At 48.4% G+C, this 22,479-nt stretch overlaps 1 protein-coding gene across 6 annotated transcripts in view; it reads left to right on the top strand.

Moving 5' to 3' along the window:
* Positions 1-22,479, top strand: part of LOC135051088 (uncharacterized) — a 277,359-nt gene that overhangs the window by 178,438 nt on the left and 76,442 nt on the right. For all 6 annotated transcript variants that reach the window (XM_063957262.1, XM_063957263.1, XM_063957259.1 and 3 more), the window contains one exon: positions 7,435-7,550. In XM_063957262.1, coding sequence (XP_063813332.1) covers positions 7,435-7,550 — 116 coding nt within the window. The remainder of the gene's footprint in view (positions 1-7,434; positions 7,551-22,479) is intronic.

Below are 22,479 nucleotides of genomic sequence, written 5' to 3'. Positions count from 1 at the left end.
GCAGCAGCTTCAGCACGAGGTGGAAGTGGATCTTGATCTTTCCCTAATTTTGGAACCTCAACATTTTTGTTCTCCATATTTTAATAGGCACAACTAAAAGGCACCTCAGGTAAACAATGGAGATGGATGGATACTAGTATACTTATGGATGGACGAGCGACTGCCGACACAGAGGTAGCTACAGCCGTGGACTACCGTACTGTGTCTGCTGCTAATATAGACTGGATGATAATGAGATGAAATTAATATATATATATATATATATATATATATATAATATCACTAGTACTGCAGCCGGACAGGTATATATATTTATTATGTAATGACTGATGACGGACCTGCTGGACACTGTCAGCTCAGCAGCACCGCAGACTGCTACAGTAAGCTACTATAGTAGTATGTATCAAGAAGAAAGAGAAAAAAAAAAACCACGGGTAGGTGGTGTACAATTATGGATGGACCAGCGACTGCCGACACAGAGGTAGCTACAGCCGTGGACTACCGTACTGTGTCTGCTGCTAATATAGACTGGATGATAATGAGATGAAATTAATATATATATATATATATATATATATATATATATAATATCACTAGTACTGCAGCCGGACAGGTATATATATTTATTATGTAATGACTGATGACGGACCTGCTGGACACTGTCAGCTCAGCAGCACCGCAGACTGCTACAGTAAGCTACTATAGTAGTATGTATCAAGAAGAAAGAGAGAAAAAAAAACCACGGGTAGGTGGCATACAATTATGGATGGACCAGCGACTGCCGACACAGAGGTAGCTACAGCCGTGGACTACGGTACTGTGTCTGCTGCTAATATAGACTGGATGATAATGAGATGAAATTAATATATATATATAATATCACTAGTACTGCAGCCGGACAGGTATATATATTTATTATGTAATGACTGATGACGGACCTGCTGGACACTGTCAGCTCAGCAGCACCGCAGACTGCTACAGTAAGCTACTATAGTAGTATGTATCAAGAAGAAAGAGAAAAAAAAAACCACGGGTAGGTGGTATACAATTATGGATGGACCAGCGACTGCCGACACAGAGGTAGCTACAGCCGTGGACTACCGTACTGTGTCTGCTGCTAATATAGACTGGATGATAATGAGATGAAATTAATATATATATATATATATATAATATCACTAGTACTGCAGCCGGACAGGTATATATATTTATTATGTAATGACTGATGACGGACCTGCTGGACTCTGTCAGCTCAGCAGCACCGCAGACTGCTACAGTAAGCTACTATAGTAGTATGTATCAAGAAGAAAGAGAAAAAAAAACCACGGGTAGGTGGTATACAATTATGGATGGACCAGCGACTGCCGACACAGAGGTAGCTACAGCCGTGGACTACCGTACTGTGTCTGCTGCTAATATAGACTGGATGATAATGAGATGAAATTAATATATATATATATATATATATATATATATATATAATATCACTAGTACTGCAGCCGGACAGGTATATATATTTATTATGTAATGACTGATGACGGACCTGCTGGACACTGTCAGCTCAGCAGCACCGCAGACTGCTACAGTAAGCTACTATAGTAGTATGTATCAAGAAGAAAGAGAAAAAAAAAACCACGGGTAGGTGGTATACAATTATGGATGGACCAGCGACTGCCGACACAGAGGTAGCTACAGCCGTGGACTACCGTACTGTGTCTGCTGCTAATATAGACTGGATGATAATGAGATGAAATTAATATATATATATATTAGTGATGAGCGAGGTTCGGTTTTACTCGGTTTTACTCGGTTTTACTCGGTTCTCAAAACGGCATCTTATTGGCTATCCAAAACACGTGACATCCGTGAGCCAATAAGATGCCGTTTTGAGAACCGAGTAAAACCGAGTAAAACCGAACCCGCTCATCACTAATATATATATATATATAATATCATTAGTACTGCAGCCGGACAGGTATATATACTTATTATGTAATGACTGATGACGGACCTGCTGGACACTGTCAGCTCAGCAGCACCGCAGACTGCTACAGTAAGCTACTATAGTAGTATGTATCAAGAAGAGAAAAAAAAAAACCACGGGTAGGTGGTATACAATTATGGATGGACCAGCGACTGCCGACACAGAGGTAGCTACAGCCGTGGACTACCGTACTGTGTCTGCTGCTAATATAGACTGGATGATAATGAGATGAAATTAATATATATATATATATATATATATATATATAATATCACTAGTACTGCAGCCGGACAGGTATATATATTTATTATGTAATGACTGATGACGGACCTGCTGGACACTGTCAGCTCAGCAGCACCGCAGACTGCTACAGTAAGCTACTATAGTAGTATGTATCAAGAAGAAAGAAAAAAAAAAAACACGGGTAGGTGGTATACATATACAATTATATATATATTATATACAATTATATATATATATATATATATATATATATATATATATTAAACTGGTGGTGATTAATTAAACTGGTGGTCAGGTCACTGGTCACACTATCAGCAACTTGCAAGTAGTACTCCTAAGCAGACAATCACAATATATACTGGTGGTCAGTGTGGTCACAATGGCAGTGTGGCACTCTGGCAGCAGAGTGCCAGCAAAAGTGTGCACTGTACGTTAAAATATGTACTCCTGCTCTCAGACTCTAACTGCTCCCCACTGTCTCCCCCACAAGTCAGATATACAGTCACACTATCACTTCAGCAAGTAGTAGTACTCCTCCTAATGCTCCCCAAAATTACTAAAGTAAATAATACTGTGTCTCTCTCTACTCTAGTCTCACTCTCTATAAACGGAGAGGACGCCAGCCACGTCCTCTCCCTATCAATCTCAATGCACGTGTGAAAATGGCGGCGACGCGCGGCTCCTTATATAGAATCCGAGTCTCGCGATAGAATCCGAGCCTCGCGAGAATCCGACAGCGGGATGATGACGTTCGGGCGCGCTCGGGTTAACCGAGCAAGGCGGGAAGATCCGAGTCGCTCGGACCCGTGTAAAAAAACCTGAAGTTCGGGCGGGTTTGGTTTCCGAGGAACCGAACCCGCTCATCTCTATTCACAATACTGACATCTGAAATATCCCCAAATGCGCTGATTGGAGGGTTAGGTTTATGCTGCGGGGGTAGGTGATGTTCAGGCTGCAGAGGGAGGGGGGTGTTATGGTTAGGCACCAGGAGGAGGGTTAGGAATAGGGGGAGAAAAACTCACCAGTATGCTGCAGCTTAACAGATCCTTGATGGGACCATGTGGACCTACAGTAGAAGAAGATGCTGGAGCCGCCACTGCCTCCAGGAGAAGGGAGAAGCTATTAGGCCACCAGGGATAGTTTGTCCACAGTACATCATGTTGACATACAGTATCATCTATGTAGACATGTTGAATGACCAGTTTTTTAAATACTTGGGGCAGGCTGTACTAAAGGGAAAATGCTGTAAAACGCCCGTTTTCGGGGGTCTTACCGTATTTTCATATGTATGTGGACAGTACTTAACTGCGTTATAAATGAAGGGTTAAATAAGCTGCTTCGGAAACAAGGTTAAATATATAATTAAATAAAATAACAGGGCACTTGATAATATGTGTACGCAATACCTAAAATGAAGAATTAAAAGGTTAATGTAATGTTTACAGCTCTTTTATGAGCATGTGGATTGAGAGTTCACTTATTGAAATAATTATACCATTGTTTCAACCTGTTGCCGTTGGTGGATGAGTGTGAGCATGCTAGGTACACTTGTGATTAACTTTCTCTCAACTTGTACCTGAGATTCATGTGCAGTGCTCCCGACTTCAATGTTCAGTATGTTGTCTGCGGTGAGCGGCTCCCGGCTGGCTGTGGCAAGCAGGTCCTAGACGGCAGGGGTGTATCTAGGGGTCTGAGCACCCCTGGCAAAGTAAGGAACTGGCACCCCCCACCTCCCCCACCCAGGGACACAGAGGGGGGAGTTACAGATAGGCTGAGGTCAGGGACACTGAGGGAGAATTACAGGGAGGGTGCGGGTAGGGACAATGAGGTGGAGGGCTTACAGGGAGGCTGAGGTAGGGACACTGAGGGGCAGTTACAGGGAGGGTGTGGGCAGGGACACTGAGGGGGAATTAAAGGAGTGTGCGGGCAGGGACACTGAGGGTGAATTACAGGGAGGGTGCAGGCAGGGACACGCAGGTGGAATTACAGGAGGGTGTGGGCAGGGACACTGAGGGGGGAGTCACAGGGAGGGTTCAGGTATGGAAAATGAGAGGGAGGGGCTACAGGGAGGCTGAGGTGCAGGCGGGGACACTGGGGAGCAATTACAAGGAGGGTGCGGGCAGGGACACTGAGATGGAATTACGGAGAAGGTGCAGGCAGGGAGACTGAAGGGGAATTATGAGAAGTGTGCAGACAGGGACACTGAGGGGGAATTAAAGGAGTGTGCGGGCAGGGACACTGAGGGAAAATTACAGGGAGGGTGCAGGCAGGGACACTGAGGTGGAATTACAGGAGGGTGTGGGCAGAGACACCAAGGGGCGAATTACAGGGAGGGTTCAGGTATGGAAAATGAGAGGGAGGGACTACAGGGAGGCTGAGGTGCAGGCGGGGACACTGGGGAGGAATTACGAGGAGGGTGCGGGCAGGGACACTGAGATGGAATTACGGAGAGGGTGCAGGCAGGGAGACTGAGGGGGAATTACGAGAAGTGTGCAGACAGGGACACTGAGGGGGAATTACGGTTATCGTGCGGGTAGGGCGCACTGAGAGGGAATTACGGGGATGGTACGGGCAAGGATACTGAGGGGTAATTATGGGAAGGGTGCAGGCAGGGACACTGAGAGGGAATTACAGGAGTGTATGCAGGGTCACTGAGGGGGCAGTTACAGGGATGGTGTGGGCAGGGACACTGAGGGGGAATTACAGGAGTGTATGGGCAGGGTCACTGAGGGGTCAGTTACAGGGATGGTGCGGGCAGGGACACTGAGGGGCAATTACAAGGAGGGTGCAGGAAGGGACACCGAGGGGATATATGCACACATACAGTTAAAAACCCCTCTCTAGGTGTGATGGCACTACATGTCCCAGCAAATCCAGTTGATGAGGTGTGCTGGGACTTGTAGTCTCAACACAGCTCGACATGCAGTCACTGGTCTAGATACCTCTCCATACAGAGCTCTTTGTAACCTGTTATCCAGACTGCGAGGATAGACCATGCAGTGCAGCTACGGTACTGCAGAAAATGTACAGGTATGCTCAGGCTGCACTGCTGACTGGTGCTGATTGTAGTGGCTGGTGTTTGGTGACAGACTGCGTGGGACCAATGAGAAGGGGAGCAGATGAGTAAGAGAAGGTGCCTCGCCCCTCCCCATACCTGGAAGTGCCCCGCTCCCCGGGCTATATTCACTATCATTGTGACCGTAGTCACAGAGAACGTCAGAGTACAATACGCTGGCGTGGGTGGCACTGCCGGGCTGCGCCCCCCTTTTGGCCGGCGCCCCTGGCAAGTGCCATCCTGGCCAATAGGAAGATACACCCCTGCTAGACGGATACAGTCAGACGGGTCACGGCTGGCTGCAGCGAGCAGCTCCACGCTCCCGGCTATACTAAGACAGCTGGCTGTGAGAGACGGCTTCCTTGCCGCTCCGATCAGGCTGTCCCAGCTAGCTGTAATAAGCGGGTCCCAGGCGGCTGTAGTGAGGCTGTGGAGGGCGGTTGATGTGTGGCTCCGGTGCAACAGCCCACCGCTGGCTGCAGCTCGTGGCTCCCCGCTTGTCAGAAGTGATACACTCCCAGCTGCCTTAGTCTCTTGTGCAGCACTTGATTCCCGGCTGGGCTTGATGGACAGCTTCCCGTTGGGAGATGTAAGCTGTATCCTGCTGGTTATATAGATTGTAGGTATCTCTCAATATTGTGCACTCCAACGCGTTTCGGGCAGCATACCCTTTATCTAGGATGATCATATGTACTAACCCCAGGCCGCCGGGTTTTCGACCAAAGGGTATCGCCATCTTTTAATGGTGATACCCTGTAGAAGCCTATGGGCTTCTTACCACCAGCCTCCGCATCCCACCACTTCTGCCGCCCCACGCCGCTCACACTGACCCCCCTTCCCCTGGCATATCTGTGTGCATGCAGCCCTGGTCCTGGAACCCACACTCCTCATCTCCCAGCAACATAGCCGGAGGTCCTTCCAGCTGCAGGGAGGAGGAGGTGGAGCCTGGGACTGACTGCTACCTGCTTGACGGTCTGGGAGGTGATAGAGACCCCCGCTCCCCATCTGACAGATCTCAAGGGCGGCCTCTGTCACCGCATTGTGATGTTAATCGCATATGTTATTACATATGAGATTAACATCACTGCAGTTGGCGTCGAGGGGCGGCAATGTATTTAAATACATCCCGCCCTTGTAGCGATAACCCATACTATAGCTAACTTTGGGGAATATCTTTGAAATTAGTATCACAAAAACACTAGGGCCCTCATTCCGAGTTGATCGGTCGCAAGGCGAATTTAGCAGAGTTACACACGCTAAGCCGCCGCCTACTGGGAGTGAATCTTAGCTTCTTAAAATTGCGACCGATGTATTCGCAATAATGCGATTACTAACTACTTAGCAGTTTCAGAGTAGCTCCAGACTTACTCTGCCTGTGCGATCATTTCAGTGCTTGTCGTTCCTGGTTGACGTCACAAACACACCCAGCGTTCGCCCAGGCACTCCCACCGTTTCTCCGGCCACTCCTGCGTTTTTTCCGGAAACGGTAGCGTTTTCAGCCACACGCCCCTGAAACGCCGTGTTTCCGCCCAGTAACACCCATTTCCTGTCAATCACATTACGATCGCCGGAGCGAAGAAAAAGCCGTGAGTAAAAATACTTTCTTCATAGTAAAGTTACTTGGCGCAGTCGCAGTGCGAACTTTGCGCATGCGTACTAAGCGGATTTTCACTGCGATGCGATGAAAAAGAACGAGCGAACAACTCGGAATGAGGGCCTAGATTCAGAACTGAACTTGTTGGAGAATTGTAAAATCAGGAATGTGGAATTCTGTGATTACTTCACTTTTGCGCCTTCTTTTTTATTGTCCTGCTTTCATAAATGCTCTTTGCTATGGCCAGCACAGATTCCTTTTGATAAGATGCCATTTTTCTTGTTGGCCTTTTATGCTGTGCCCATGTGGCATCCATAATATGCATGAATGTCACATGGGATGAGTCACTTCAGCACCCACAATCATTTTAAAAAAGCTCTCCTATGGTCACCATCTTGTATTTATCAAATATCTCTGCTCCTTAAGTTTCAATTTACTACCCACTAATGGCTGCTTCATCCTTTCTTCTAATAGTGTCCTTTCTTCTAATAGTGTTTGTTATTAAAAATGTTATAACCTTTTCATATTAAAGTATAACACTTATTGTTCTTGTTACAGCCAGAATGCCAGCCCTAAAAACCTGCTGCTCATTGTGGTCCCTGTCCTGCTGACCATCTGCATCATTCTCTTTATAGCACTGGTGCTTATAGTAATGCATAGTCGTAAGGAAAGAGGTAAGAGTACCATGATACTTGTGAAGTGAAAAATAAACGGGTCGACACCAATTAGGTTGACACCACTTAGGTCGACACCAATTGGTTGACACACCTTAGGTCGTAGTGGACAAAATGTCGACATGAACATGGTCGACATAGATAAAGGTCAACATGAGTTTTATGTTTTTTTGGGTGTCGTTTTCTCCGTGATGTGACCGGGAACCACAATTAGTGCATTAGTGCTTTTGTCCATGTCGACCTAAGGTGTGTTGACCTATTGGTGTCGACCTAAGTGGTGTTGACCTTATTGGTGTCGACCTGGAGTCCAGATACCAAAGTAACATGTAGCACAAGGATGCTGTTAAGAGCTAAAGCATGGTCTCCAGTTTCAGTATTATATGCTGGCGACTGTAGTAGCTAAAAACATAGTTTCTCTAACGTCCTAGTGGATGCTGGGAACTCCGTAAGGACCATGGGGAATAGCGGGCTCCGAAGGAGGCTGGGCACTCTAGAAAGATCTTAGACTACCTGGTGTGCACTGGCTCCTCCCACTATGTCCCTCCTCCAAGCCTCAGTTAGATTTCGTGCCCGGCCGAGGTTGGATGCACACTAGGGGCTCTCCTGAGCTCTTAGAAAGTTATAGTCTTAGAATTTGTTCTTTTCAGTGAGACCTGCTGGCAACAGGCTCACTGCAGCGAGGGACTAAGGGGAGAAGAAGCGAACTCGCCTGCTTGCAGCCGGATTGGGCTTCTTAGGCTACTGGACACCATTAGCTCCAGAGGGATCGACCGCAGGCCCAGCCTTGATGTTCGGTCCCGGAGCCGCGCCGCCGTCCCCCTTACAGAGCCAGAAGCAAGAAGATGGTCCGGAAAATCGGCGGCATGAAGACTCAGTCTTCACCAAGGTAGCGCACAGCACTGCAGCTGTGCGCCATTGCTCCTCTCACACACTTCATACTCCGGTCACTGAGGGTGCAGGGCGCTGGGGGGGGGGCGCCCTGAGGCAGCAATAAAAACACCTTGGCTGGCAAAAATACCTCAATATATAGCCCCAGGGGCTATATATGAGGTAAATACCCCTGCCAGAAGTCCATAAAAAACGGGAGAATAGGCCGCGAAAAAGGGGCGGAGCCTATCTCCTCAGCACACTGGCGCCATTTTCCCTCACAGCTCCGTTGGAGGGAAGCTCCCTGGCTCTCCCCTGCAGTCTACAAGGGTTAAAAAAAGAGAGAGGGGGCACTAAATTTAGGCGCAGTATACATTATATATATATATAGATATAAAGCTATAGGGGACATAACTCAGTTAGTCCCTGCAGTATATAGCGCTCTGGTGTGTGCTGGCATACTCTCACTCTGTCCCCCCAAAGGGCTTTTGTGGGTCCTGTCCTCGTTTAGAGCATTCCCTGTGTGTCTGCGGTGTGTCGGTACGGCTGTGTCGACATGTTGAATGAGGAGGCTTATATGGTGACGGAACAGAGGCCGATATATGTGATGTCGCCCCCTGTGGGGCCGACACCAGAGTGGATAGAGAGGTAAAAGGTATTAACCGACAGTGTCAACTCCTTACATAAAAGGGTGGATGACGTAACAGCTGTGGGACAGCCGGCTTCGCAGCCCGCGCCTGCCCAGGCGTCTCAAAGGCCATCAGGGGCTCAAAAACGCCCGCTCTCTCAGATGGCAGACACAGATGTCGACACGGAGTCTGACTCCAGTGTCGACAAGGTGGAGACATATACACAATCCAATCCGGGACTTGATCCCGGCAATAAAAAATGTGTTATACATTTCTGACTTTAACCTCTATAAATGGGTTTTAGGTTTGGGGAGAAAAAACAGGCAGTGTTTTGTTCCCCCATCAGATGAATAAATGAAGTGTGTGAAAAGCGTGGGTTCCCCCGTTAAGAAACTGGTAATTTATAAAAAAGTTACTGATGGCGTACCCTTTCCCGCCAGGAGGATAAGTTACGCTGGGAGATATCCCCTAGGGTGGATAAGGCGCTCACACGTTTGTCAAAAAAGGTGGCACTGCCGTCTTAGGATACGGCCACTTTAATAGGTACCTGTTGATAAAAAACAGGAGGCTATCCTGAAGTCTGTATTTACACACTCAGGTACTAGACTGAGACCTGCAGATAGTGCTGCTGCAGCGTGGTTGGTGACCCTGTCAAACAGGGATAATAGTTGGCAAACATAAAAACATATTAAAGACGTTGTCTTATATATGGGGGATGCACAGAGGGATATTTTGCCGGCTGGCATCCAAAATAAATGTAATGTCCATTCTGTCAGGAGGGTATTAGAGACCTGTCACTGGACAGGTGATGCTGACTTAAAAAGCGCATAGAGAGCCTTATAAGGGTGAGGAATTATTTGGGGATGGTCTCTGGGACCTCGTATCCACAGCAACTGCTGGGAAGAAATAATTTTACCTCAGGTTTCCTCACAGAAAAAGGTACAGTCCTTTCGGCTTCAGAAAAGCAAGCGGGTCAAATGGCGCTTCCTTTCTGTACAGAGACAAGGGTAGAGGGAAAAAGCTGCACCAGTCAGCCTGTTCCCAGAATCAAGATTCTTCCCCCGCCTCCTGTGAGTACACACCATGACGCGGGTGCTCCACAGGTGTAGCCAGGTACGGTGGGGGGCCGCCTCAAAAAATTTCAGCAATTAGTGGGCTCGCTCACAGGTGGATCCCTGTTTCTTCCAAGTAGTATTTCAGGGGTACAAGCTGGAATTAGAGATGTCTCCCCCCAGCCGTTTCCTAAAATATGCCTTGCTGACAACTCCCTCAGGCAGGGAGGCTGTGCTAGAGGCAATTAATAAGCGGTATTCCCAGCAGGTAATACTCAAGGTGCCCCTACTTCAACAAGGACGGGGTTACTATTCCACACGGGTTGGGGTACCGAAACCGCATGGTTCGGTGTGACCCATTTTATATTTAAAATCCTTGAACATAAAAAAATTCAAGTTCAAGATGGAATCGCTCAGGGCGGTTATTGCAAGCCTGGACGAGGGGGATTACATGGTATCCCGGGACATCAAGGATGCTTACCTGCATGTCCCCATTTACCATCCTCGCCAGGAGTACCTCAGATTTGTGGTACAGGATTACCATTACCAAGTCCAGACACTGCCGTTTGGACTGTACATGGCACCGAGGGTGTTTTATCAAGGTAATGGCCGAAATGATGATACTCCTTCAAAAAAAAGGGAGTTGTAATTATCCCGTACTTGGACAATCTCGTTATAAGGGCGAGGTCCAAGGAGCAGTTGGTAGTCGGGGTAGCACTATTTTGGAAAGTGCTACAACAGCATAGGTGGATTCTAAACAGTCCAAAGTCACAGCTGGTTCCTATGACACGTCTACTGTTCCTGGGGATGGTTCTGGACATAAACCAGAAATAGTGTTTCTCCCGGAGGAGAAAGCCAAGGAGTTGTCATCTCTAGTCAGAGACCTCCTGAAACCAAAATAGGTAGCGGTGCATCATTGCACGCGAGTCCTGGGAAAAATGGTAGCTTCTTACGAAGCAATCCCATTAGGCAGGTTCCATACAAGAACTTTTCAGAGGGACCTGTTGGACAAGTGGTCCGGATCGCATCTTCCGATGCATAGGCTGATAACCCTGTCTCCAAGGACCAGGGTATCTCTACTGTGGTGGCTGCAGAGTGCCCATCTTCAAGAGGGCCGCAGGTTCGGCATACAGGACTAGGTCCTAGTGACCATGGATTCCAGCCTTTGAGGCTGGGGGGCAGTCACATAGGGAAGAAACTTCCAGGGACTTTGGTCAAGTCAGTTTATTTCCCTACACATAAATATTCTGGATCTGAGGGCCATTTACAATGCCCTGAGGCCAGCAAGGCCTCTGCTTCAAAACCAGCCGGTACTGATCCAATCAGACAACATCACGGCAGTCGCCCATGTAAACAACAGGGCGGCACAAAAAGCAGGATGGCGATGGCAGAAGCCACAAGGATTCTCCGATAGGCGGAAAATCATGTGTTAGCAAGGTCAGCAGTGTTCATTCCCGGAGTGGACAACTGGGAAGCAGATCTTCTCAACAGACACGACCTCCACCCGGGAGAATGGGGACTTCCTCCAGAAGTCTTCCAATAGGATTGTACACCATTGGGAAAGGCCACAGGTGGACATGATGGCGTCCCGCCTTAACAAAAAGCTATAAAAGATATTGCTCCAGGTCAAGGGACCCTCAGGCGATAGCTATGGACGCTCTGGTAACACCGTGGGTGTACCAGTCGGTTTAGGTGTTCTCCCCTCTGCCTCTCATACCAAAGGTACTGAGAATAATAAGAAGGCGAGGAGTAAGAACGATACTCGTGGATGGCCAAGAAGAGCTTGGTACCCAGAACTTCAAGAATTTATATCAGAGGACCCATGGCCTCTGCCACTCAGTCAGGACCTGCGGCAGCAGGGGCCCTGTCTGTTCCAAGACTTACCGCGGCTGCGTTTGACGGCATGGCGGTTGAACGCCGGATCCTGAAGGAAAAGGGCATTCCGGAGGAAGTAATTCCTACGCTTACTAAAGCCAGGAAAGAGGTTACAGCAACTCATTATCACCGCATATGGCGAAAATATGTTGCATGGTGTGAGGCCGAAAGGGCCCCAACAGAGGAATTTCAACTAGGTCGAGTTCTGCATTTCCTGCAAGCAGGAGTGACTATGGGCCTTAAAATTGGGTTCCATTAAGGTACAGATCTCGGCTCTGTCGATTTTCTTTCAAAAAAGAACTAGCTTCAGTACCTGAAGTTCAGACATTTATAAAAGGAGTGCTGCATAGTCAGCCCCCGTTTGTGCCTCCTGTGGCACCTTGGGATCTCAACGTGGTGTTGAGTTTTTCTTAAAATCACATTGGTTTGAACCACTAAAAACCGTGGATCTGAAATATCTCACATGGAAGGTGGTTATGTTATTGGCCTTGGCTTCTGCCAGGCGAGTATCAGAATTGGCGGCTTTGTCTTGTAAAAGCCCTTATTTGATTTTCCATATGGATAGGGCAGAATTGAGGACTCGTCCCCAGTTTCTCCCTAAGGTGGTGTCAGCGTTTCACCTGAACCAGCCTATTGTGGTGCGTGCGGCTACTAAGGATTTGGAGGACTCCAAGTTGCTAGACGTTGTCAGGGCCCTGAAAATATATGTTTCCAGGACGGCTGGAGTCAGAAAATCTGACTCGCTGTTTATCCTATATGCACCCAACAAGCTGGGTGCTCCTGCTTCTAAGCAGACTATTGCTCGTTGGATTTGTAGTACAATTCAGCTTGCACATACTGTGGCAGGCCTGCCACAGCCAAAATCTGTCAATGCCCATTCCACAAGGAAGGTGGGCTCATCTTGGGCGGCTGCCCGAGGGGTCTCGGCTTTACAACTTTGCCGAGCAGCTACTTGGTCAGGGGCAAACACGTTTGCAAAATTCTACAAATTTGATACCCTGGCTGAGGAGGACCTGGAGTTCTCTCATTCGGTGCTGCAGAGTCATCCGCACTCTCCCGCCCGTTTGGGAGCTTTGGTATAATCCCCATGGTCCTTACGGAGTTCCCAGCATCCACTAGGACGTTAGAGAAAATAAGAATTTACTCACCGGTAATTCTGTTTCTCGTAGTCCGTAGTGGATGCTGGGCGCCCATCCCAAGTGCGGTTTATCTGCATTACTTGTACATAGTTATTGTTAACTAAATCGGGTTATTGTTGAGCCATCTGTTGAGAGGCTCTATTGTTTCATACTGTTAACTGTGTTTCATATCACGAGTTGTACGGTGTGATTGGTGTGGCTGGTATGAGTCTTACCCGGGATTCAAAATCCTTCCTTATTGTGTACGCTCGTCCGGGCACAGTACCTAACTGAGGCTTGGAGGAGGGTCATAGTGGGAGGAGCCAGTGCACACCAGGTAGTCTAAGATCTTTCTAGAGTGCCCAGCCTCCTTCGGAGCCCGCTATTCCCCATGGTCCTTACGGAGTTCCCAGCATCCACTACGGACTACGAGAAACAGAATTACCGGTGAGTAAATTCTTATTTTAACTTATTCTATTGTTGGTCAAAATGTCAAATTCTTATCAGTATTAGTTGGCTTCAAAAATCATATTCACACTCCCCATCTATTGTAGGGTTGATATAAAGGCCAGATCAGTATAACAGAATGTCAGTGCCAATTAACATAACTATTAATTGATATCATCAAAAAATGAAAATGCCATTTGTCACAGCACCATGCCCCAGCCTGCGCTCAGATACGCCAACCTGTCACAGGTGGGTGGTTATGACATGGTTTTACCCAAGCTGCCACCATGAAGAGTATTATAATGTTTCTCTTGTGTTTGCCAGACACTTAATCACACTTACAAATTCTAGTTATTACATACATGTAGCCTGGCCCTCTCCAGGTACATGGATTTATAGAGCACAGAGATAACGCAATTTTTTTAGGATTTATTGAAAAAATAGGGTTAAGCTACAAAGAAAGCAATGGTAAATATGCAAGTTGCACAATTCTGAAATATGCACATGTTAACCTTAAGAAAATTAAAGGGATAAAAAGTCAGAAAACGTATGCTGAGTTTTCATGTCATTCTGAGTAGGGGAGACCACAGGAAAACAGAAGTTTGGACCACCCCTAGCATGAAGGTACTCACTTGAAGAGTGAATGCTGAGCCATAAGGCCCATATACACGGGAGAGATGTGTGCTGAGCGAACCACTCAGCACACATCTCTCCCGCTGCTCAGCACAGCGCAATGTGTGCTGAGCGATGCGGGGGGAGGACGGGGGCCGCTCATTTCACCCAGCGGGTGAAATGAGCGACGGGCTAGATTGGCCAGCATGCAGGCTCAATCTAGCACCAGAGATAGTGATACGCAGGGCCGCCCATCGCTATCGCTGAGGGGGGGTACACACGAGTGATCTGTGCTTAAAATCTAAGCAATCTAGTCAGATTGCTTAGATTTTAAGCATGGATCTCTCTGTGAGTACCCCCCTTTAAAGTTCCACAACCACTCCTCCTTGTAGCCCCCACCTTTTCTAGGCTGAGCAAGAATTGTCCTTTGTTTTCACAAACTTGTGTAGACGCAAATTAGGAGTCGCTAGGGACATGGCTTAATTAGTTATACTTTTTGGCACGATTTGGATCTCCCATCCTGCTAGCTGTTTCTGGCAGGAGAGGCTGAATGGAAAGAGTGTAACTGACACTCCCCAGCCAGCCTGCCTACACAGCCAGAGCAAGGGCTCCCCCACTGTGAAAAGTAAACATTGTCTCAGGACGAGTAATTTAAAAAAAATCCTAGTTCACACCTCGTCAAGGCTTACACAATGCAGACATAGTTTTGAAACTCGCAAAACAGACATTCATGAAATATACATTTTGGGAGAAGTATGTGGGTGGTATTCAAATGATATATCACGCCCAATCTCCTTTCTAAAGTGATCCCTGTTATCGCCCATATCGTGCCCATAGTATTAAGGTTTAGCTGTGCAAAGGGCTGGGCGCTGAAATGATGATACCACACCCGTCAGCAGAAACAAAACGGGTGTGGAAGGGGGCGGAAAGAATTGAATACAGCCCTAAAGGGGGGTACTCACGGAGCAATATTCTAAGCAATCTGACTAGATTGCTTAGAATTTAAGCATAACCCCTACATTACCCCTACTGTGTACCCCCTACAGTGATAGCGATGCGCAGCCCCGTGCATCGCTATCGCTGGTGCTAGATTGGCCTGCATGCAGGCCAATCTAGCGGGTCGCTCACTTCACCCGCTTAGTGAAATGAGCGGCCCCCCCTTCTCCCCCCGCACGCTCAGCACACATCGCGCTGTGCTGAGTGGGGGAAGAGATGTGTGCTGAGCGGTTCGCTCAGCACACATCTCTCCCACATCGGCCCGTCTATATGGGCCTTAAGAATTCACATCATGGTCACAGCCGGCTTATACAGTAACTCATAAGACTGTGCACTCAATTTACCTAGGGCACCCAGAACGCATCCAGTCATGACGTGACTTTGAGGAATTGCTCTAACCCATGGCAACAACACACCATTGATATAATTTAACATACAAAGCTTTCTGCACCATAAAATAAGGGTGTACATATTTGCTGAATGCAGGAGGGATCATTAACACACAATAGTGCATGTGTTTGGTGACATTCCACCTACTGTACTTTGGCAATTTTATGACCTGTAATTAAAATAGTATGTTATAAAAAAACAGATGAACAAGGTGGCATTTGTTAACACTCAGCTTATCTTGCTGCAACCAGTGCAACTGTGAAATCAGGGCCGAAACTAGGATTTCTGTCACTTAGGGCAAGGCATTAATTTGGCATCTACTACATCTCCACCAAAAAAATGGTATCAGTGTTTCGGAGTTGCTAGCCTAGTGGCACCCACTAAATACCTGCACCCTCTCCACAATGCCGGGACCCCCTCTCCCCAACACATACCCCCACCCCCCCACAATGCCAGCAACTCACTGACTGTGATTGGGCGAAGGCAGTGGTATAATCCTAAAGCTGCGACTCACCCCTTTTTTTGGACACTAGCAGCTTGTCTCTACTATGCCCATAACTAGAGATATCAGCCTTCAAGCAGCTGGTCCCTGCTCCAGCTCCACACGCCTAATATACAGTTTTAGATTTTTTGGGGAGAATTGCTCTGGCTCCTGAACTCTGATCCCCAAGTCCCCAAAACCTCTGAAAGATTGGACTCTCTAGTTTTTTTTTATCACATTCAAAGCTAAGAAATATATTTTCAGGAACTTGAGTTATCTGCAGTTAAGCAAGCTGTGCTCCCACTGGAAAATAATAAATATTAAGCCCACTCCACTATCCACCCCTCCCCTACATATTAAACACTCCCTACCACACTGGAAGTCATGTACCGGGGCTTCTTCATTCAGCCAAATGCTCCCTTCTACAGTTTAGCCCCATCTGTGCAGTAAAGGAGTAATTAGCAGAAATTGCTGCTCCAGGTCCTACATGCTGAGCGGAAGATAGAACACCCCCTACCACCCGCGGGACATCAAAGCTGCTGCTGATAGCAGTGCCGTAACTAGCTATGTGCGCTGTGTGCCTTGCACGCAGCGCAGGATGACCTGGGGCGCAATCTGCCGGCAGCACAATATACACAGGTAATGAGTACCTGTCTGCTCCGCCTCCCCCTGCCCCAAAGCCGAAGCTATCAATACTAACTGCACGTGCTGCGGGGTTCCTCTCCTCCAGGGGCAGTAATAAAACAGAAGGGGGCGGGCCAGCCCCTCCACTCACATTTCCTCCCCTTCCTCTTACTGCCTTTACGTCACGATGTAGTGACTGGCCTTGGCACAGGGATCCGCTGCTGCTGCTGGCGCCAATGACAGGGGGATCCGCGGCGCTGCTGCCAGCACCAATGACGGGGATCCGCGGCACTGCTGCCAGTGCCAATGACAGGTGGATCCGTGGCGCTGCTGCCTGCACCAATGACAGGGGGATCCGCAGCGCTGCTGCCAGTGCCAATGACAGGGGGATCCACTGCTGCCGAATGAAGGTACACAGTGCCGTCTGTATGGGGGGGGGGGGAGAGCAAGGAGGAACACAGTGCCGCCTGTACAGAGGAGAAGTACACAGTGATGCCTGTACTGATGGGTGGAATGTCTGTCTCAATCCTTGGTCTCTCAGTCTCCCACCCTTCTCTCTCTTTCTCCCACCCTTCTCTCTGTCTGCTTCCCCCCTTCTCATTCTTTCTGTCTGTCTCATCCTACTCTCTCCCCTTTTCTCCTCTCTCTTTTCTTCTTTCCCCTCCCCTCTCTATCTGTCTCCTCTACTCTCTCTCTTACCCTTATCTCTGTACACCAAAGTACACTTCACTACACTCCACTCAAAGGGTAGGGGGTGTAAGGGGGACGCTGTCTGCCGTAATGTGTAAAAAAGGGGGACGCTGTCTGCCATAATGTGTAAAAAAGGGGACGCTGTCTGCCGCAATGTGTAAAAAAGGGACGCTGTCTGCCGTAATGTGTAAAAAAGGGGAAGCTGTCTGCCGTAATGTGTAAAAAAGGGGACATTGTCCGCCGTAATGTGTAAAAAAGGGGGACGCTGTCTGCCGTAATGTGTAAAAAAGGGGACGCTGTCCGCCATAATGTGTAAAAAAGGGGATGCTGTCCGCCGTAATGCGTAAAGAGGGGGCTCTGTCTGCCGCAATGTGTAAAAAGGGGGACGCTGTCTGCCGTAATGTGTAAAAAGGGGACACTGTCTGCTGTAATGTGTAAAAAGGGTCTCTACCTGGTGTAGTGTCGCTACTGTGCGGCGTAATTTGAATAATGGAGACTACTGTGCACCATTATATGAATTGGTATTATTTTGTGGCCACACCCCTTTCCCATGAAGCCACGCCCCTATATCTTTTGCGCGCACCTACGGCGTGCACTGCCGCCGGATTACGTTAAGGGGGGGGGGGGGCGCCGATGCCGTTTCTTGCACACAGCGCTAAAATGTCTAGTTACGGCACTGGCTGATAGCATCCCCACCCCTACAGCTGGAGGATGGGTAGGGGCCCAGTGCATTGCTATGCCTAGGGGCCTACACTGCTGTTAAGATGGCCCTGATGCAGTCGCTCCGATAAAAAAAAAGGCTGCTGACCGCCTGACAGCGCCTGACTAGAAAAAAAAACAATCTGACTAGATTTCTTAGAAATTAAGTATGGATCTCTCCGTGTGTAGGGTGCCGGCGACAGCGATGCGCGGTCCTGCACGTCTCTATCGCCGGCTCTAGATTTGGCATGCATGCATGTCAAATCTAGTGAGATCACTCATTTCACCACTGGGTGAAATGAGCCCCCACCCCCCCGCCCTCGCTCAGCACACATCGCACTGAGGGGGTCATTCCGACCTGATCGCACGCTGCTGTGTTTCGCAGCGCAGCTATCAGGTCACTACTGCGCATGCACCGCAATGCGCAGGCGTGTCGTAAGGGTACAAAGCGGATCATTGCTGGGCGATGGATTTACCGAAGAATCCACTCGCACAGCCGATTGCAAGAAGATTGACAGCAAGAAGGCGTTTATGGGTGTCAACTGACCGTTTTCAAGGAGTAGTTGGAAAAATGCAGGCGTTTGCAGGGCGGGTGTCTGACATCAATTCCGGGACCGGACAGGCTGAAGTGATTGCAGTGGCTGAGTAAGTTCAGACCTACTCAGAAATTGCACAAACTATTTTTGTAGTGCACGGCTGCACAGGCGTTCGCACACTTGCAAAGCTAAAATACACTCCCCAGTGGGCGGCGACTACGCGTTTGCACGGCTGCAAAAAGTAGCTAGCGAGCAATCAACTCGAAATGACCCCCTGAGTGCTGAGCGGGGGAAGAGATGTGTGCTGAGCGGTCTGTGCTGGATCACTCAGCACACATCTCCCCCGTGTGGGTTCACTACGGCTGGCCGGCGGTCGGGCTCCCGGTGACCAGCATCCCGGCGCCGGGAGCCCGACCGCCGGCTTACCGACAGCTTGGCGAGCGCAAATGAGCCCCTTGCGGGCTCGCTGCGCTCGCCACGCTACGGGCACGGTGGCGCGCTACGTGCGCCACACTATTTTATTCTCCCTCTATGGGGGTCGTGGACCCCCACGAGGGAAAATAATTGTCGGTATTCCGGCTGTCGGGCTCCCGGCGCCGGTATACTGAGCGCCGGGAGCCCGACCGCCGGCAAACAGAAGACCACCCCCCCCGTGTGTACGGGGCATATTTCCTATGCTAATTGTAGATGCACCGGGAGGCGGCCTCACACATGCTGCGCAGCATTGCCCATGTGCTGGGCAGCCCCCAGCATGTGCAGAGATGAACGCAGATCTAGCTGCGTATGCAGTGGTCTGCATTCATCTCTGAATAACCACATAGTCCATAGAAAAAAGGTCAGGGGCAGCAGCCCATCTGACAGCGGTTTCAACCAAATCCCAAATTTTCTTCAGGGGTCTGAAGTACAATAGAAGAAATCAGTAAAACTGTAATACAAACAAACAGTAGAATACAATTACAATATGCAACTGATATAATACAATGCAAACATAAGACATAACATAACTAGCTGTCAGCAGATCTACTGTATGATGACAGATTCTTACCATCAATGCTGTGCCAAGTGGAGTATATATGCATCTGTTTGCTGGGACCATGTGAAACTAAGGGCGATATTCAATTGTTTCTCGCTCCCAATATCTTGTCTAAAGTGACAGGAGATATGTGGGTGATCACCGAACAGTAGAAGCTTGTGAGCCTTCCAGGATGCACTGGGTTCCTCTCCTTTCATATGCCACCCCCATGCTCAGGCACTTCAGTTTTATTTTTTGGTGTCAGCAGTAGCTGGTCACAATGAGCAGGGGCTGCATACTGCAGCACAAGCTTTTCTATTTTTATTGCTTTTTTCTTTAAGATTTTTCTTTTTTCTTTGAGCAGTCAGCGTCTGCCAGTACAGAGGATGCCAGCACTGATGCTCCAACAACCCCCATCGGGCCGTGACACCACGACTGGGTAGGTGATTTCGGCCGCACCCCTGGCAACACCTTCCACTAGCAGAGGCAAAGGGCCACCAAGGATTGCAATTAGATGACATTAGGGGGCAGGTAAGGTGGATTCTCACTCGTTGGACCCGCGCATCATGCATTCCTTATGCCACCGGTCTTGGATGTGCTCCTGGACCATTAAGTGCTCCAGTGGTCACACTAGACCACTAGTGCTGACATGTACAGTGGCGCTGGTGATCTGTGCAGGCCAGGAGAACCAGAGGTGGAAGTCAGCATAGGGGAGGTCAGCGCATCCCCAGGGGCCCCTTCTCCAGCCCAGGGCGCCGTTCCACTGCTGTCTTCCCGCCTTGGGCTGCTCCTCCATCATTCTCCTTCACCAAGAGATGCTGGGCAGCCATTACAGAGTTCTGTAGGTCTCCAGGAGCGGTGGGATGAGTCTCCCTGTATACCACTCCATATAGCAGGGTATACATAGCACAGCATTCTACCAGCCGCCTCCACATGGCTGTGTAGTTGATATCAGTGCCCATTGCAGTTAAATTGAATATTCTGCATTGTATGTCACTTATGCTAGTGCTGCTGGTTGTTTTTCACTCTCTTTCACTGTACATTATAATTGCTTTCCCTGTACCTTTTCCCCTCTCTGAATACTGGTGTGCATTGGGTTGATTCTGCTACACCTATTGTATTTGTGTGAGCTCATTGTCACATGCTGTTCCTTTAACATGCTGCACATTACCATATTGTGTGTGTACACTCCTTGCAGTTATGTCTAAAAAAAAGCAAAGCTAAGCAGACAGGGGCACCTACTCTGGTAGCATGTAATACCTATAACAGTGATGGATAACCTTGACACTCCAGCTGTTGTTGAACTACACATCCCAGCATGCCCTGCATCAGTTTTAGCATGGCCAAATAGCAAAACTGTAGCAAGGCATGCTGGGATGTGTAGTTCAACAACAGCTGGAGTGTCATGGTTAGCCATCACTGACCTATAACATAGAGGTTTTACCTCATGATTTATCACAGGATGGTCAGTGCACAGCCTGTCTCGTGCCTCCCGCCACCTCAGCCTCTACAGACCCTGTGCAGGAGCCTCCATGGGCATCCTTTACTGTGTTACTGGTAAAAATCGCTGACCATATTGCTACCCTATCTGTGGCTCCCCCTATGGGTTTCCAACAGCCATTACATCCTGTTTATCAGACCACTGAAGCCCGACCCATCCCTCTTCCATGGTTGAACTCATACTCTAGCTCTATACAGAGCTTGGTTGCTTCCTCTGCTGCATTTCACAACATGGTGCAGGGTCAGAGCACACTACCTGCACCTACTGCCACTAAGTATTCTGTGCTTTCCTTGCAGTCTACTCCTCTCTCTAATTCTGAAGAATCATCAGTTACTGCTGATCAAGCTGAGATTTCAGATGCAGAATTCCCCTCAGGGGATGAGGAGGTCCAACAAAATTTTTATGTGGCTGCATTAATTAGAGCAGTCAAATTCTCTCTTCAACTACAAGATGCTGAACCCGCCTCTACAAATAAGGATCCTCTGTGTAAATGTCAGAAGGTAGTGCTAGCTGAGTTTCCACACTCTGACCACTTCATAGAAGCTAGAAACGAGGCATGGAAAACACCTACTAAGAAATTTACGGTTCCTAAAAAGCTCATCTCCTTTTACTGTTACCCACATCAGATTTTGCAAAGTGGGAGAATCCACCTATGGTGGATGATCATGTGATACATTTAATTAAAAGTTCCATCCTGCCTATTCCGATTGCACCCTCTTTTAAGGAACTACTGGATAGACAACTGGATGCCTGCCTCAAATTTCTGTACTCTCTTATAGACAGGCTATGGCTACAGCATGGGTGACTAAAGCCATGGACACTTGGGCCAATAACCTTGAACATAGATTCCCATCTGATCCTACTAAGGAACAATTGTATCTACTGTACTTGCTAATATAAGAGACACAGCCTATTACATTGATGAAGCGGCTCTGGATATTGTTCCACTATCCTCTAAGGCTTTGGCTGTTTCCGCTATTTGTGGCTCCGCTCATGGAAGGCAGATTCAGACGCCAAGAAGGCCCTGGAAGCCCTACCATACATGGGTGATTTCCTGTTTTGACCGGAACTGGACAAGATTGTCAATAACCTGGAGACCTCTAAGATAGCTCACCTACCTTCGGCTTCTACAGTGCGGCCTCGGACTTCATCCTTTCAGTCTTTTCATCCACAGAGCAAGGCAGAAGGGCAGACCTTTCCATGATTTTCTCGACCCATCAAGGCCTCCACACCCAAAGCCAAGCAAGCTTGGGCTGCAAGATGGCCAACTACCAAGCCAGAGGATAAACTCTAAGCCTGAGGGGACCCCAGGGTGGGAGGCCGACTTCTTCAGTTCGCCCACATATGGCATCAATTCACAACCGACGCCTGGGTCCAAGAAGTGGTCTCTCATGAGTACG

The sequence above is a fragment of the Pseudophryne corroboree genome, chromosome 2 (assembly GCF_028390025.1).
Source record: "Pseudophryne corroboree isolate aPseCor3 chromosome 2, aPseCor3.hap2, whole genome shotgun sequence".
Lineage (NCBI taxonomy): Eukaryota > Metazoa > Chordata > Amphibia > Anura > Myobatrachidae > Pseudophryne > Pseudophryne corroboree.
Note: the sequence above shows the minus strand (reverse complement) of the source record. Positions and strands in the feature narration are given on the sequence as shown.